Source organism: Schistocerca piceifrons, chromosome 8 (genome assembly GCF_021461385.2).
Source record: "Schistocerca piceifrons isolate TAMUIC-IGC-003096 chromosome 8, iqSchPice1.1, whole genome shotgun sequence".
NCBI lineage: Eukaryota > Metazoa > Arthropoda > Insecta > Orthoptera > Acrididae > Schistocerca > Schistocerca piceifrons.
This window is the reverse complement of record NC_060145.1, coordinates 466,309,283-466,326,726: the sequence shown is the minus strand read 5'-3', so window position 1 is coordinate 466,326,726 and position 17,444 is coordinate 466,309,283. Positions and strand designations below refer to the sequence as shown.

The following is a 17,444-nucleotide window of genomic DNA, read 5'->3' as shown; positions in this document are numbered from 1 at the left end:
AGAACCCTTCACTCGCAGAGGCTTAAAGTTACTTCTCTCCATTGTAACATCATAGATGCAGAAACTTTGATGGGAAGCAGGAAATGTGAGGGAGTTTTTATACGCTGAATCCTGTTTACTCCTAACAATTTATAATTTCTCTTCTAAACGTAAAATTCCTGGTGAGCTTATGATATGCATGGCCATAAAAAAAGCAAAAGGCCAGGCACCATGTGCTGCAGACATGGACCTCAGCTCTACCTGGTTTCATGTGTTAGTGAAGCAAACAAGTGCTTCATTTGTGTCCCCATCTGTTCTCAATCAAATGCTTCACACAAAGAAGATTTATAAGACCAAAATAAATTCCATACATATGAAGTTTCAGGCAGAGCTCTAAATAAATACGCCACACGATGCTGGGTTTCTCAGCTCATTGTATGAAAAATGAACTTATTTAGTTTTTGCATGAACATGGGAGTCATATAAATGGTAAGGTTTTCCCTAACCTTTCTTGTTCCACTGATATGATGGCCAAAGAGACGAAAGCGATGATAAGATAGTTTCATTCCTTCACTGCAGCAAACCTCCTCTGCAGACTGGAGACCCCTGCAGCTAATGTTGCAGTGTCTGTTGGCTTGGTCAACTTGCCTCCACTTTCTTAATTTTCTCTTATCTATTTACTGTGTTCCCAAAGACACTCTTTGTAAAGATTTGCATGTACAGTTTAAATAAAGCTGCAGGTGCAACAATCGTGTAGACAAGCAGGACAGGACAGGGATAGAAATTTGATTATCTCCCATCATAGTGGATGAAAGATGCATTTGGATGTCCAGCCAGGTTAATGTAAATATTTTTGTAAATGTAAACACCAATAACATATTTAGGCTTTAGGCCTGTTCCAAGTGGTCAACTGCTGCCTATAAGGCAGTACGATGAGTGATTTATGATCATGGGCTGTCTGACTGGTAAGTTGCCAGTCCCTCAGGCCTTGTTGCCAGTAGGTGAATCCCAATGATGTGCTGCTGCTTTTTATTAAAGCAGCTCCTCATTTGGCATCATGAGGCTGAGTGGATCCTATTCCATATGTCCCTACCCCAGAAAAATGTGAGAAGGTACTAGGAATTGAAACCAGGTCCTTCTGCACCAAAGGCAGTAACGCTACAACTTGACCACTGAGATGGTTACTATTTCTGTACACAATATTTAAAAAAACTGACATAGCTGTCTGAGCTGGACTATGACATTATTGTTGGCAATGTGCCACTTCTTTTTCTTTCACAAATGGATTGCTTAAGAACAACCAATAACAGCACTTGTTGACATTCTTATAAGCACAGCATTCTCTCATGTACAATAGGTAATTGCTCCACCCATGAATGTTGTTTGGTCATGTTAAAGTCGCTATTTATACCACATTTACATCCCAGGCACTGGCCAGAGTGCTACTTTTGGTAACGTTTTACAAAATGTCATCTCCCTCAACATCCTCCAAATTAGATCAGTGACATTCAGTGTCATATTCCAACCATTACTTATTTATTTAGTTACATGTGCCATTGTTCACAGTTCAGACAGACATTATGGTGTGAAACATGTCAGTTGAACAAAATATTGCACAGATATTTATAAATAATGCTTATTTGGATATATACTGGGCATGTACTTGCTTGTAAGAGATATTTGTCTTTATTCAGGAATTTCTACATGTGGGTGACAACCCCCATGCACATCACTTCTCAAACATTTTGGAAAGGGGCGTAAGGAGTGAGACTGGGCAGCAGTAATAGACTACTATGGAGTTAACTTTTCATTGTCTTAATTGTGATATATTTTAATCTGTCAGAGAAAATACCCTTAACTGAGGTTTCCTTCCCCACTGCTTAGAATAGTTAAGACAAAGTGCAAGGAACATCAATGACAAGGAACAAAGCAGTTCAGATATGCAACTTGCACTTTTAAAATTTTATTGGCCATCTGACATGTCAACCAGAAACAGGATGCCATAATTGACATCAGAAAACAAAGTCCGTATAAGAGAAGTGGAATGGTTGGCATAGTGAGTCAACTTTAGCTATAAATAGCTAAGTATTACTAATAATACCTCACTGTAATCCAAGACAATAGTATATCTAAGATCAACACTCAAGACATTCCATGAAAACAATTCATTCAAATATGCAACTGTATGAAGAATAATAGAATTCTTAATGTAACTGGACATCCAAGATGTGTACTACATCATCCCAATGAAAAACAAAGTGACTTCACAGTTGTCCCTCATAGCTTGCCTTTGCTCGTGGCTGTCATAGTTGCTTTGGTGATACTTAAGAATATTCTATACCTGAAATATATTATTCTCATTACCTTCAACCTCTTTCGCAGGCGCAACATAACTTGGCATCTTGACATAAGTAGCTGGGGTGTTATGCAGGCAAATGATGGGAAGCTGCCGGCTTTCCAGGAGGTGAACTGCAATTCTCGAGCAGTCTGTAGACATCTCCAAAGATAGGATCGGCACCTGGAGTTGCAGGCAGGAGAGGGGACGTCCACGCCTCGTGTCCCACACAATGATGCTCTTATCCTCAGAACCTTCAACAGAAAAATTATTGCTATGTGAAGAGGAAAAAACCACTGTCACCTACTGCATAAGATTTACTTGTGTGACTTCGAGCAAAAAAGCGCTGTACAGGAACGGCAAAAAAGCTTGTTGTGTTCCCTGGTTTATTACAGCTTGCAAGGTAGAGATAAAAATTGAGTATATGAACAGACCTATAATGTACACAGCTGTAGAAGGAATGTTTGTATACAATTTGTGTAAGTTATAATAGAGAGCTGAAGTTTTAAAATACTTCTGAGAAGGTGAATAAAATCAATTATTTTTTCTAGTCTTGTTAAATTTAATGTTTGTTAAAGTTTACTGTTGATAATTTTAAAAGATGTGTGATAGATTGGAAAGATAGAATGTTAATAAAGGAGATGTATATAAAGCAAAAAATGACTGTTAGAGTAGGGAATGAGGAGAAGGAAGGGATGAGTATTGCAAAGTCAAAGATGCTCACTGTCACCAAAGTTACTGAACATATATGTACAAGACTGGATAGGCAAGGCTATGGGAAGTGCAAGAGGTATTTTAATTGAAGATGAAAAGATAAAGACTATAAAATACATGGATGACCAAGCACTGTTGGCAGTTTCAGAAGAGCAGCTACAGAAGATGTTGGAAGAGTATTGCAAAAGTGTGTGTGGGGGGGGAGGGGGGGATATGGTGGTCCGTACATGGAGGTATGGAGTGTTTTTAATATTTTGGAAGGCTAATGGCAATGTGTAAGCAGTTGTAAAAGAGCTCCTCTTCCAGCCCTGTTAAAAATCTGTATAACACCAACTTTTAAATAATTTTGTTGAAAGAAAAATACCTGACTACACTGTATTTTTTCCTTTTCTTGAGAGCTAGAGGTCAACGGGGGGGGGGGCGGGGCGGGGGGGGAGGGGGGGGGGGGCTGGTGGTGTCTTGTCTTGCCCCCAAGTATGGGCACCACAGCTTTCTGTATCTGAGAAGCTGTACAGTAGAAATACGGAGGCCAATATCTATGGAAAAAGAGTATTTCCAATGGTCCCAAGGGAAATTTTTTTCTAAATATTACGTTTGGAGTCTAGTGTCGTACAGCAATAAATCATGGACAGTTAGAAAAAAGAAGAAGACCGATACTTAGAAACTTTTGATATGTGACTGTGGAGGAGAATGCTTAAGGTGAAGTGAACTGACAGACTTCAAAATGAAGTAATGAAGAAAATTAGATAAGAAAGAAGATTATTGGAAGTGATCAGAAAGAGGAAAAAAATCTTGACAGGAGCATATACTGCATAGGACTTACCTGGAACAAAGAAATAAGAGGGAAAAGTAAGAGGAATGAAAGGTAGGAAGAGAAAGAATCTAAATGATGGTTGGTATTAGAACAGGATGAACATGTGAGGGGAAATTACTCTGAACAGGACACAATAGGTAGCCTCCATCTGAAGCTTGTCATAAGACAGATACACTAAACAAGAAGAAGATGATGATGATGATGAAGAGTGTAGCAGTATATCAGAAATAAAATTAGTAAAGAAAACATAAAATTCAGTTTGTAAAAATTAGTTAATCTAATGTTCATGTTATAACGTCAAGTGTAACACATATATTTCAGAACGACACAACACATATAAGCCACAGAGTAAGTTGACAGGCAAGACATGTGTACACGTTTGCATTTTAATGAGCACTGAGTCCTAGTCTAGCGGCCGCTGCTCGGCTGGCCGCTTAGGTGGCACAGGACAGGTGCTGCATGGCTGGCAGACAGCGCCGCACGTAGAAGACGCGCGTAATTGCGCGGCGGCTCTTTGAATGATCGGCGAGTCACAACACTTTTCCCCCCTTTGATATTGTTGCACTGGTCTTGATGGAGGTGTCCTGGAGATGGCTAACGTCCATAGGCATTGTTTGACTCGCCGTAAAGTCTCGAGGAGGAGGCTTTCCGTACGGATGGAAGTGTCCCCGATGATAACTGGTCGAGATCACAGGAGACGTAGGGGTCAAATCTGCTGGGGCCCCATGCACCAATGTGCCCATTGCGGCAAGTCCAGTTGATATGACAGGAGACATGGGCGATGTGTCGGCATCCGTTGGAGGAGGAGGAGGTGAGTAGATTTGCTCTGACAGAGGATGGTCATCCGGTTCCTGCATGGGCACGTCTCCTGGTGGCATCGCGATGACGGTGAGAGGGCTGCATTGTGAGTATTGAGAGATGCCAAGATCCCGAGTGTCAGACAGAGCCAAAGGTAGTGTAGCGGCATTCGTAACAGGTGTTGCCGGCACACGAGGCTGAAGCTGGTCCGAATGACGCACTGCAACACCCATGTCCGTCTGGATTTCATACAGGCGTCTGACAAGGTGTCGTAAGATGCAGCCTGGGATCCATTTTGGCTGCCTGCCATATCCCCGTACCCAGACGAGGTCTTCGGTGGTGAACCGGCCAAGTGAAGGCACCCGCGGCCGTGAGGTGGAAGGCCGCAGAAGATAAAAGTAGCATGCAGGGCTGTCGGCCATGTAAGAGCTCAGCCGGGCTGTGGTCGCCCATGGGTGCGTGAAATGGTAATACGCCAGAAACTGGAGAAGCGCATCATCAGCAGCAGAAGAAGTCAGAAGTTTCCGCATCTGAGCCTTAAATGTGCGGACCAGTCGTTCAGCCTCACCGTTGGATTGTGGATGGAACGGCGGGGCTGTGCCATGCATAACGCCGTGACAAGCACAAAAATCCGCAAATTCGAAAGAGGCAAATTGCAGACCATTATCAGTAACAAAAGTAGAGGGGAGGCCTTCCAAAGAAAAAATGCGGGCGAGAGCACTGGTGGTTGCCGCGGTGGTAGGCGACGTGCAATGGACAATGAAAGGAAAGTTAGAGTAGGCGTCAATTACGAGGAGCCAATAAGTACTTAAAAAGGGTCCCGCAAAGTCAGCATGAATGCGCTCCCAGGGCTTCTCAGGCGAAGGCCACGGTGACAAAGATGACTTCGGGGCAGCGGCCTGTGACGCACAAGGGCCGCAGGCAGCAACCATGTGTGCTATTTCAGAGTCGATGCCAGGCCAATACACACGACGGCGCACCAGAGATTTTGTGCAAGACACACCCCAATGCCCTTGGTGAAGGAGGTGCAAGACCGAAGCACGCAAAGACGCAGGTACCACAACACGCGGCAAGGCATTGTCAGTGGAAAGGAGGATAACACCATCCCTAGCCGTGAGGCGGTAATGCAAAGCGTAGTAGTTCTGCACAGATCAGAAGTCTTAGTGGATGGATGATCTGGCCAACCCTTCTGAATACAACTTAAAACCCGGGAGAGGGTAGGGTCAGAACCCATAGTAGTAGCCGCCGCCTGCCTGTCCGCAGTGATGGGGAACCCGTCCACAACCCGCTGCTCGGCAACATCCAGGTGGAAACACAAAAGTTCGTCCCTATCGAATGCCTGACCAGGACCCATGGGAAGGCGAGACAGAGCATCAGCATTTGCATGTTGAGCTGTTGGCCAGAAACGAATCTCATAATTGAAACGAGACAAGTAAAGATCCCAACGCTGGAGGCGGTGTGCAGCCTTGTCGGGAAGTGACGTTGATGGATGAAACAAGGAAACAAGTGGTTTGTGATCCATAATAAGATGAAATTTTGAGCCATAGAGAAAAACACCAAACTTATGAAGAGCATAAATAATGGCCAAAGCTTCTTTTTCAATTTGAGAATACTTTTGTTGGGCATCCGTGAGCGTTTTGGAGGCATAAGCAATGGGTTGTTCCGAACCGTCAGAAGAACGGTGTGCAAGGACTGCACCGACCCCGTATTGAGAGGCATCTGTGGCAAGAACAAGATGTAGGCCAGGTCGATAAGTAGCCAGGCACAGGGCCTGCTTCAGCAGATTCTTCAATTTCTGGAAAGCCGCATTGCATGACGCGGACCAGTGAAAAGGCACGTTTTTATGGAACAGGCGATGCAACGGCTGCGCCACCGAAACTACAGACGGTAAAAACTTGTAATAGTATGCTATTTTCCCCAAGAAGGCCTGCAGTTCCTTAACAGATGTAGGGCAAGGAAGGGCATCGATCGCAGTGACAGTTTGCTGAAGTGGGCAAATACCATCCCGAGAGAGTTGAAACCCCAAGTACGTGATAGATGCCTGAAAAAATTTTGATTTCTGAAGATTACACTTAAGACCGGCAGTCCGTAAGACATGAAAAAGTGTGCAGAGATTTTGAAGATGTTCTTCAGTGGTGGAGCCAGTGACAACAATGTTGTCCATGTAATTGATACACCCAGGGACAGGGAGCAGTAATTGTTCCAAGAATCGCTGAATGAGAGCAGGGGCGCTAGCAACCCCGAATGGCAAGCGTTGGTATTGATAGAGGCCAAAAGGCGTGTTAAGGACCAGAAACTGCCAGGAAGCAGCATCGGGAGGAAGTTGATGATAAGCTTCTGAAAGGTCAGTTTTAGAAAAATACTGGCCTCCAGCAAGTTTAGTGAACATTTCTTCAGGACGGGGCATAGGGTAAGTTTCGATGAGCATTTACAGTGGCTTTGAAATCGCCACAGAGACGAATATCACCATTTGGCTTAGCAACGACAATGACAGGAGAGGACCACTCACTGGAAGTGACAGGAAGCAAGACCCCAGAAGTAGTGAGACGATCCAACTCCCGTTTTACCCAATCACGAAGGGCCACAGGAATGGGCCGAGCCCGAAAAAACTTAGGCCGAGCAGTGGGTTTGAGCATGATATGAGCTTCAAAGTCATTTGCACGGCCTAACCCAGGAGAAAAAAGGGACGAAAATGTCGTCGAGAAGGAATCCAATAAATCATCTGTTTATTGTACATCCGTAATTGCTGAGTGACAGGTGACAGGAGTGGAGAACCCAACTGAAGATACGTCTGAGAATTAATTATAGTGGCAGCAGAACTGGTATCCACCTGCATGCGAACATCTCGACCAAAGATTTGGACAATGAGGAATAACTTCCCTGAAAGGGAAGAAGTGCAATTTACAGACAACACAGAATCAGCGTCATGTTCACGAACATCATGTATGCGGTCGGATTTGCAAACGGAAGACACATGACCTTTCTTTTTGCAATTGTGACACACAGCCCAATGTTGGGGACAATCCTCGCGTGAATGTTTCGTAAAACACAGTGGACATGAAGGAAGTTGCTGGGGGTTTTGCTGCAGTTTGTTAGCGGGTTGTTTTCGGTTAGGCCGAGGCTGCGCGTGGGAGCGCACTGTGGCCATGTCGGCCGGCGGGGACACGCCGCACTCGTCGTCAAAAGCGCACAGAGGTTGTATTTCCCTGACATCATCCTACGCCTCTATTTGCACCCCAGCAGCGCGAGAAATTTCAAAAGACTGCGCAATGGAGAGAACTTCATCTAGAGTCGGATTTGACAACTGAAGGGCACATTGCCGAACTTCTTTGTCGGGCGTCGACCAGATAATAGCATCCCGTACCAGGATTCTTTGTGAACGTCAGTAACAAATTGACACTTTTGACTGAGGCCATGAAGTTCAGCAGCCCAAGCGCGATAGGATTGATATGCCTGTTTTCGACAACGATAAATGGCAACACGAGAGGCTACCACATGCGTTTGCTTTTGAAAATAGACAGACAGAAGTGAGCACATTTCAGCAAAGGACAAAGACGCAGGATCCTTCAAAGGAGCCAATTGCAACAACAACCAATACATTTGAGGTGAAATCCAGGAAAGGAACAGAGACTTACATGGTTGTTCATCCGTGACATGAAATGCCAAGAAGTGCTGTCGAAGATGTTTTTCATAATCAGACCAGTCTTCCGCCGTCTCGTCGTATGGAGGAAAAGGAGGTATAGCCAATGACAAGAAACGCCCCGCACTTGACGCAGCGATGAAATCGCGAATTGCTGCTGTTAGAAGCGTTTGTTGTTCAAGGAGATTTTGCAATAGTTGCTCGACAGCAGCCATGGAAACCTGTGGGTCAACGGTGAAAAGGAAAAATCCACTACCTCATCGCCAATTGTTATAACATCAAGTTTAACACATATATTTCAGAACGACACAACACATATAAGTCACAGAGTAAGTTGACGAGCAAGACATGTGTGCACGTTAGCATTCGAATGAGCACTGATTCCCAGTCTAGCTGTCGCTGCTCGGCTGGCCGCTTAGGTGGTGCAGCTGATGCATGGCTGGTGTGTAATTGCGTGGCGGCGCTTTGAATGATCGACGAGTCACAACAGTTCACTTGTACAATGAATTCACTAAGAACATGGTACTGTTACCAGTAGACTGGTCTATGAAGCATACATGAAGATGGCCTACCCTTTCATCTTTATCTACCCTCATCTTTATTACAAGTGGATCCCTCACCTCCTGGGGTATTAGTTCTAAAATCTAGGTAGTGTGTCACTTGTATGTGTCTGTTGGTAGTATACACATTTTACCTCCTGAAAGCAAGTACTGACCAGCAATTGTGTATCATAATTTAATATTTTTCTTGACTGAATTTTCCTTTAATGCATCAAGAAGTAAATGAAACTATGGGAAATAATAATAACAATAAACATAGAAAGTAAGAAGGAATTATTAAGTATTTGAAGAATATGTGTACAAAAGCTCTGGAGTGTAATTGACTGAGTACATGTAACAAAAACAAGCAGCTTAAGTGAATAACAGGAAAAAAGAAACACATTTAAGCAAGATGTAAAGAAAAGATAAGTTTTTTATTGTCCAACCTAGGTGGTTACTGTATTCTTCTGAAAAGTGAAATCATCAATTTGGATTTGTAGTTAGAAGCTTTCTATCTATTGTACACTGAGAAAAATTCATGGACAAGGAAAATAGATGGATAAATATTTTGAAAGCAGAGGCAAAACATTGTGCAACACATGAAAATAAACTAATGGATCCCTTATGTATTTTGATGACTTTTTCATGTTTGATGTGATTTATATTTGTTGAAAGGCTGTGTTGCACATCACTTAATTGTTTCCTAGATGATGACAGCCATTTTCAGGACTGCACTGTGATATTATTATAGGTACTTTCTGGGAATACACTTATGAGCAGTTACAATAGAGACAGCTGCTGTGCTGGAGAAAAGAGCACTCCTCTCATGAAAGAGAAAGGGAGAGTTGGATGTGTCTTTCATCTGGGATGTCAGCAGACCCTGTACAGGCCATTAGCATGGCACCTGAGCACAGAGTGGGCAAGAAATGCAATGCAAGAGTACTTGAATGTGGGTGCCTGATGTGTGGAGCACTTCATAGCCAAGATTATGGAGGCACTGCATTTTTCACACACTACAGTGCTAAGGATTTATGTCGGGCACCTCCATCTGAGTAAAACTGACGCCCACACAGTCAACTGCTGTGGCCAACAAGCTGGTAATGTTGCTATTGACTACTGCAAACATTTACAATGAATGTATGGACCAAAGAACTGCAAATCACTTGTCAGTTTAGTGCTGGATAACAAATTGTGACCACCCCAAACCACCTTAGCATCTGGTACAGAAGTCACTGGCCCCACAATGTACATGTGCTCACCAAATCTCAGAAAACTCAGGCACATCACTGGATTCCAAAAGCATGGAAATAGATCACATAGACTTATGAGCAGTGGTATAATAGTTAGTTGGTTGCGAAGTCCATTGATCAATCGCACGGTATGGTAGCCGTTATGATATGGAATGTGTCAAGTGCACAAGAAATACACATATGAAACTAGATTTTTTAATATTACAATACAGAGTTAAAGATTAAAATTTCTATTATTTGCCCCATTTCCTTAAATGGCACAAATGCATATACTATACTTATAGATTTACTTATTCCTATTCAAGAATTCATCTATGTTACAGAAGGAGTTGTCAAGGAGATATGATTTCAATTTATTTTTGAAGCTATTACTGCTGTCTGTCAGACATTTTATTTCATCTGGTAATTTATCTAAAATTTTTATAGCAGCATATTTTATCCTTTTCTGTACCAAAGATAGGTTGAGTAAAGGACAGTGTAAGTCTTTCTTTTTTCTGGTATTATAATCATGAATGTCACTGTTGTTTTTAAACTGGTCCATGTTGTTGAGAACAAATTTCATTAGTGAGTAAATGTACTGTGAGGCTGTTGTAATAATTCCCAATCTTTTAAAAATATGTCTCCAGGATGTGCGACTATGAACCCCACACATTATTCTAACCACTTTATTTTGAGCATTGAATACTTTTTGTCTAAGTGTTGAGTTACCACAACAGAGAGTAAAAAGTATGCAAAGTATATTAGCTTACTAATTTCTATATCCTCAAAATTGGCAATTATTCTGATTGCAAAAGTTGCTGAACATAGTCGCTTTAGAAGATCCAAAATATGGATTTCCCAATTAAGATTTTCATCTATACATACACCCAAAAACTTAGCTCTACCCTGTCTACTGACTTCTGTTGATGTGTTATATTTATTGATGGACCTGTACTTTTTGCAGAAGAAAATTGGAAGTACTGTGTTTTTTTCAAAGTGTGGATGGTGGACAGTGAAGTGCTGCAGGTTAGCTGGAGGGCTGTGTGTGTGTGTGTGTGTGGGGGGGGGGGGGGGGGGGGAGGGGGGGGTGACAGCGACTTGACGAAGGTTGAGGCCAAGGTGGTCACAGGAACATAGGATGTATTGCAGGGAAAGTTCCCACCTGGAATTCAGAAAAGCTGGTGTTGGTGGAAAGGATCCATATGGCACAGGCTGTGAAGCAGTCATTGAAATAAAGGATTTCATGTTTGGCAGCGTGTTCGGTGTGTTATAAGCACGCCAGCAGGGTCAGACCGGCAGTTTCTACCTACAGCTAGGACAGCTCCGGCCAATACATAAGCTGGCTGTAGCCCAGTAGACATTCACCGTAGTCTTCTGTAGAAAATTGTATCTTGCTGGGTATAACGTCACTTTGGAATTGTGTAGTGTAGTATTTTGGTTGGTATTGTTTCTTTCCATTGTCTTGTAACTTTTGTCTGGCTTTTGCCACCACAAGAATTATTGCGTTTCGTGATGTTCTTGAGTTTGAAAATTAGTGCATGGCAAGAAGTCATTATAGTTAAATAAAATGTGTTCAAACTTGGCCGTTAGTTCATTCCTGCTGACAGCAGGGCACTACAGTTATTGGCGATGAGGATAAAACTTTCATTTTCAGTAGAAATGGTTTCCTGAGAAGAATTTCTTCAGTCCTTGATAAACTCTACAGCAGATTTAGGCAGCGCTCACAAAGTCAGAACATTGACTTCACTCCCCAGCATTGGAAAATGTAGCTCATAGAGTTGATTCCATCACGGATAAATTGATTACTTTGCTTGTGGCTCCACTGATGCTTCCTGCTTTCGATAGGTCTGTTGAACCATGGTAAAATTATTTCAAACAGTTGGAACAACATTTACTAGCACATGGGACCCACATTGAAAGTCAGGATTTTTTTTTTTTTTTTTAGCAACAGTCCGTCCATGGGTGTATTGTTTAATTCTACAATTGAACCTTGAACAGTCACCTCGAGGTCTCTTGTTTAGCCATATTAAGGGCTGCCTTTTTGAGTACGTTGATGCACAAATACACCTCCACCCATGAGACTCCCTTTTCTTGTTGAAAGTCCCCAGGTCAGAGATATCAGGAATGGATTTCGATGCTCCAGGGATCTCCTGCTATTGCAAATTCCAGTGCACAAATGTTGCCTCCAAGCAGTCTTATGCCTCTTCATTGTTTGTGATGTGTTACACACACCAGACGAGGGTGTTTGGGCTGATGCTTTGAAGTTACAGGGCCCACCCCTTGACACCTGTCTGATGATCATTTGTGTATTTGAACACTCTCACCGGCTACAACCGCTGTGTTTTGATCCAGCTGTTTTCGTGGCTCACGAGTTGCCTAGTTCTGAGTGGGAGTCTCATCAATTCTATGGTATAAGCTGTGTCAGAAAGTCTTTCGTACATTTTCCATCATGTCAAACCTCATCAATGGTCAGAGTGCCCCCAAAGGGGAGCAAGGTGCACGGCTCGCAGCTGAACAGGCCATATCACCATTGAGTGTCAGGCTTCACGGAAACATCGCGTACATGCCACACTTCCAGCTGACACACAGGCTGACCATGAATCATCACCACAGGACCTGGAAGCCTTGCATTCCATTATGGACATGTATTCTCCATCATTCCACAGTCGGGGACCCATTTCCTCCTTACGTTAGAAGTCACACATATTCCTGGTGTCTTCCAAATTGACACAGCATCTTCCATTTCGACAGTGGATGTTGCCACATACCTATGCTTGGGCTCACCAGCTTTGTTTCCATACACTCGTGACTTTCATAGTTTCAGTAATCACCAAATCTCAGTCGTGGCATTTTTTTCAACACTAATCTCCTACAGTGGTTATTCCTTCACCGGTCAGGTTTTGGTGGTTGGCTCCCCTGGTGCTAATAACTTTCTGAATTTGGACATTTTTGGACTTCGGTGCAGGATGAGGTACAGACGGTTTTGATCCCCTCCTTGCCCTGTTGCTCAGAAAATTCGAAATGTTGTTCTCATTCTCCACACCAGGGGTGAAGGGTTTCACTGCAGATGTTCAGTTTCTTCCTTCTGCTATCCCTCGTATTTTCAAGGCCCACCCAGTCCCCTTTGCTCTCCGAAACAGTCTCCAGGTGGAACTTCACCGCTTACAAGATGAAGGCATCCTTCCTCCTGTCACGCACAGTAGCTGTCTGACACCTACTGTGCTAGTTGAGAAGCCGAACAGTGTTTTACGCTTCTGTGGTGATTTTAAGGTCATGGTAAATTTTCATTGGATGACATACTCATATATCTTGCGGGCTCAACTATTTTCATCAAAATTGATTTGCGCAACGCTTATTTGCAACTGCTGTTGAATGAAGAATCGAGCACATCCTGGTCATAAATATCCCATGCAGACTTTTCCAGTACAACTGCCTACTGTTTGGCATTGCCAGTGTGCTCGCCATTTTTCAATGCTATTTGGAACCACGGACAAGCTGGATAGGCTGTTTCTGGTTTTTTTCTGAGGCTAGCCTGCATTGCACGTGAGATCAGTTATCTGGGGTGATTGATGCCCACAGCCTACATGCCTCCAAGGAGTATGTCGAGGTGATTCAAAACCTGCCTCCTCCAACCAACGTGAAGCCACTGCAATCTGTGTTCGGTCAAATTAACTATTATCAGTGTTTTATACGCCATGCTGCCGAGATTTCGGCGCCCCTGACTGGGCTGTTGTGCAAGGGTGTGCTTTGGGTTTGGGATGAGGTGTGTGAGCAGGCTTTCTCAGGTTGGCTCTCTCCCGACCACCTTGTCTGGCTGCTTACGGCCATTCCCTGCCCCTCATCGCTGCCATCGATGCAAAAGGACTATGGCTTGGATGCAGTCCTCTCGCAAGTGGTAAACGGTGTTGAGAAGCCGGTGGCCTTCACATCCAAAAAATTGACCGTCACTCAAACCAAATATAGTCCAATTGAAAGGGAAGCTTTTGCGCTGGTTTTCGCCCTAACAAAATTATTCGATTTCGTGTATGATCGTCATTTCACTCTGCCGACTGACCACAAACCTTCAGTTTCTTTGTTTTACCCAGATGCTGCAGTGCTCACCCAGAAAGCACGCTGCTTCCAGTGTCGGGCGCCCTTCTTTGCAATGTTCGACTTTGACATTGTCTATCGCATCTCTGAAAGGCATGCAAACACCGATTTCCTTTCCCGGCTGCCATCAGGAGTGGACCATGAGTTTGACACCTCCCCCTTGGTTTGTTTCCACATGGAACTGAACATGGAAGCAGATTTGGAAGCGCTTCCATTGGATGCTGATGTAGTCCGGTGGGCCACCGCTCAGGATCAGACCCCGAAAGCTCTCCATTGCCAAATCACTGTGGGTTAGCCAAACAGCCGTCGTAAAGTCTGCGATGCAGAATTCCAGCATTTTTGGGATCATTGGCACAGTCTCTTTTCCCGCAGTGGCGTCATCCTTTCACATAGTGATTCAGACGTTCCCCGGGTGGTCATACTGCATGCATCGCGCCATTGTGTCCTCGACCTCCGCCACGCTGGCCATTGGGGAATCATCCTCACCAAACAGTTTGTCCACCAACACCTTTCTTGGTGCACCTTGGATAAAGATATTGCCTCCCTTGTGTCAGTCTGCAACACGTGCCAAACATGGGCAGGCAGCACCTCTGTCCCAGTACTTTTTGTGGCCAGATGCAGCTGCTCTGTGGGAATGTTCCACTCGGATTTGGCAGGGCTGTCCTTGTTGCTCATCCCGATTGACTCTGGGTCGGGATACCCTTATGTACCATGCATGATGAACACCACTTCTGCTGAGACTATCAAAATTCTCCAGTGCCTCTTTGTTGTCAAGGGTTTCCCAAAGCTATTGTTACGGATAATGATCCTCAGTTTACTTTGACCAAATTTAAGTGATTCTGTGCCGCTGATGGGATTTCTCTCATCCACACCGCCCCGTTTCAGCCTGCATCAAATGGCCAGGCAGAACATTTTGAGTGGACATTCAAGATCCAACTTGGTAAGCTGCTGAGTCATCACCCAGTGGAGGAGGAGGAGGAGGAGCACTGACATGCATGCCAGTAAAAGTCCAGTGGAGAAACTTCATGGTCAACCATTCCACTCTCCCTTACCTGTCCTTGTTCCCGAGTCTTCTCACCCTCCCGCCCATACTCCAGCACATTCCTTCTGCATTGGGGAGGTGGTCTGGGTGCGGATCTTCTCTCACCCATGGGCACCCTGGGCGCCTGCCATCATCATCAAGCTCTGCAGCCGGGTGATGGCATCTCTCCAGTGTGCCAATGGTTCTGCTGCCCGCTGGCACCTCAACCACCTCCGCCCCCATCTGGTGGGCCATGACGTCCCAGGTTAGCTGCCAGTGCCTGACAACGACTGCCCTGTGATGAAACCTCTGCTTTCACCTCCGACTCAGCTGCTGGCTCCACCGCCAGCTGCCCCTGATGCATCACCACCTCCAGCTCCTGACAGCACAAACCTATGGATGTCGACCAGGACACCCCCACTCCTATGGACATTTGTGGTGCTTTGCATTCTTTTCCAGTGGCGAGAAATGTTTTAGTGGCCTCTTATCAGTTAGAGGGCCCGCACAACAGACAAGCAAGGTGGGATGCCAATCTCCCTTCATGAGCTCATAGCAAAACATCGGCAGTGAATGTAAACATTAACAGACCTTCTGCATAAACACGGAACTACTTCGTGAAAAGCCATGTGACAGAGATCCACCAATTGGAACTAATGTGTAGCATTCTGCTGAATCGGTGTTCTAAGCACGCCAGCAGAGTCAGACCCGCAGTGTGCACCTACAGCTAGGACAGCTCCAACCAATACCTACGTCGGCTCTAGTCCAGTAGACACTCATTGTAAGCTTCTTTAGAAATTTGTATCTTGTTGGGCAGAATGCCACTCTGGAATTGTGTAGCATAGTATTTTGGTTGGTGGTGTTTCTTTTCATTGTCTTGTAACTTTTATATGGCTTTTGCCACCACAAGAATTATAGTTATTTTCATTGTTCTTGAGTTTGAAAATTAGTGCATGGCAAGAAGGTGTTTTAGTTAAATAAAGTGTGTTCAAACTTGATCGTTAGTTAATTCCTTCCTGCTGACCACAGACACTACAATGTGCTATATTAATACTATATTTTACTAAATTTTGGATGGGATCGCAAAAGCTGCTCAAACAATTGAGGAATTTATGTTATTAACACATCAATGAGAAGTTTTTTTAGTAAAATAATTAAAAATAAACTGGAAATAAATTTTAAAACCCAGGAGAACAATGTGGTTTCACAGCTGGTAGAGCATGTGTAACCAGTTAGCAATGGAATACAGAAACTGGGGACTGAAGATTAATTATCAGGAAACAGAATACCTCATTAATGATCCATATGACTTACACATAGAGAGAAAGAAAATTAAGAAGGTCAATACTTCCTGTTATTTGGGATCCATTTTAGAGGGGAAGGGAAAATCAGAGGTAGAAATTAATAAAAGAATTAGCAGTGGGTGGAAGGTAATTGGGGTGTTCAACTTAACCTTGTGGAGCAGAAATGAAACAAACCAAACCACAATCGACAGTAGAGAGCATTGTTACATATGGAGTGGACTACTTATCTGAAACACGTAAATAAAACCTGCAAGCAATGGAAATGGACTTCTGGAGAGTATCAGAAAGAATTTCTAGAATAGAGAAAATAAGAAATGATGAAATAATTAAGAAAATGGAAGTACGAGAAAGAATAAATGACGTGATGGATAAAAGGAAGTTGAAGTGGTACGGGCATGTAAGAAGAATGGGGAAGCCATAATACTAAAAATGATCCTGGATGGGGACTGGAGGGAAAGAAGAGAAGATCAGCAAGAATTTCTAGAGAAGAGAAAATAAGAAATAACAAAATAAACAGACATATAAGAAGAATGGAGGAAGCCAGAATGCTGAAAATTATCCTTGAATGGTGAATGAAGGGGAAGAAGAGAAGAGGATGTCCTATTATCACCTGGCTCCAAAATGTATGATTAACACTGAGAAGACTTGTAGCAGAGAAAGGAGGTATACAAGATTGAAATACCTGGGGGCATCCTGAAGAGATAAAGTAAGATCTCATGTAACAAATGTAATAATTTCCAGGTACTTGTTATGTTAGAGAAAACCTTACAACAGAAGAAAATCTCAATAAATAAATAAATAAATAAAGTATAGTCTACAAATATTATCTCATATGTATTTATGTTCTCTTAATTTTATAAAATATGAACTCCTTTTTTTTGTATTTATGTTTTATTTTTACATTTGGTTAACCTTTTTTTTTCAAGTTGTAACATCTTTAGTATTATGTACTGTATTTGAAATTGTTTGTACATTATTGTTGTAC

At 43.4% G+C, this 17,444-nt stretch overlaps 1 protein-coding gene across 1 annotated transcript in view; it reads right to left on the bottom strand.

Annotated features, from left to right (window-relative positions):
- Nucleotides 1-17,444, bottom strand: part of LOC124712462 (protein qui-1) — a 1,341,285-nt gene that overhangs the window by 29,463 nt on the left and 1,294,378 nt on the right. The window contains exon 28 of the mRNA XM_047242758.1: nucleotides 2,344-2,568. Within this exon, the coding sequence (XP_047098714.1) occupies nucleotides 2,344-2,568 (225 nt within the window). The remainder of the gene's footprint in view (nucleotides 1-2,343; nucleotides 2,569-17,444) is intronic.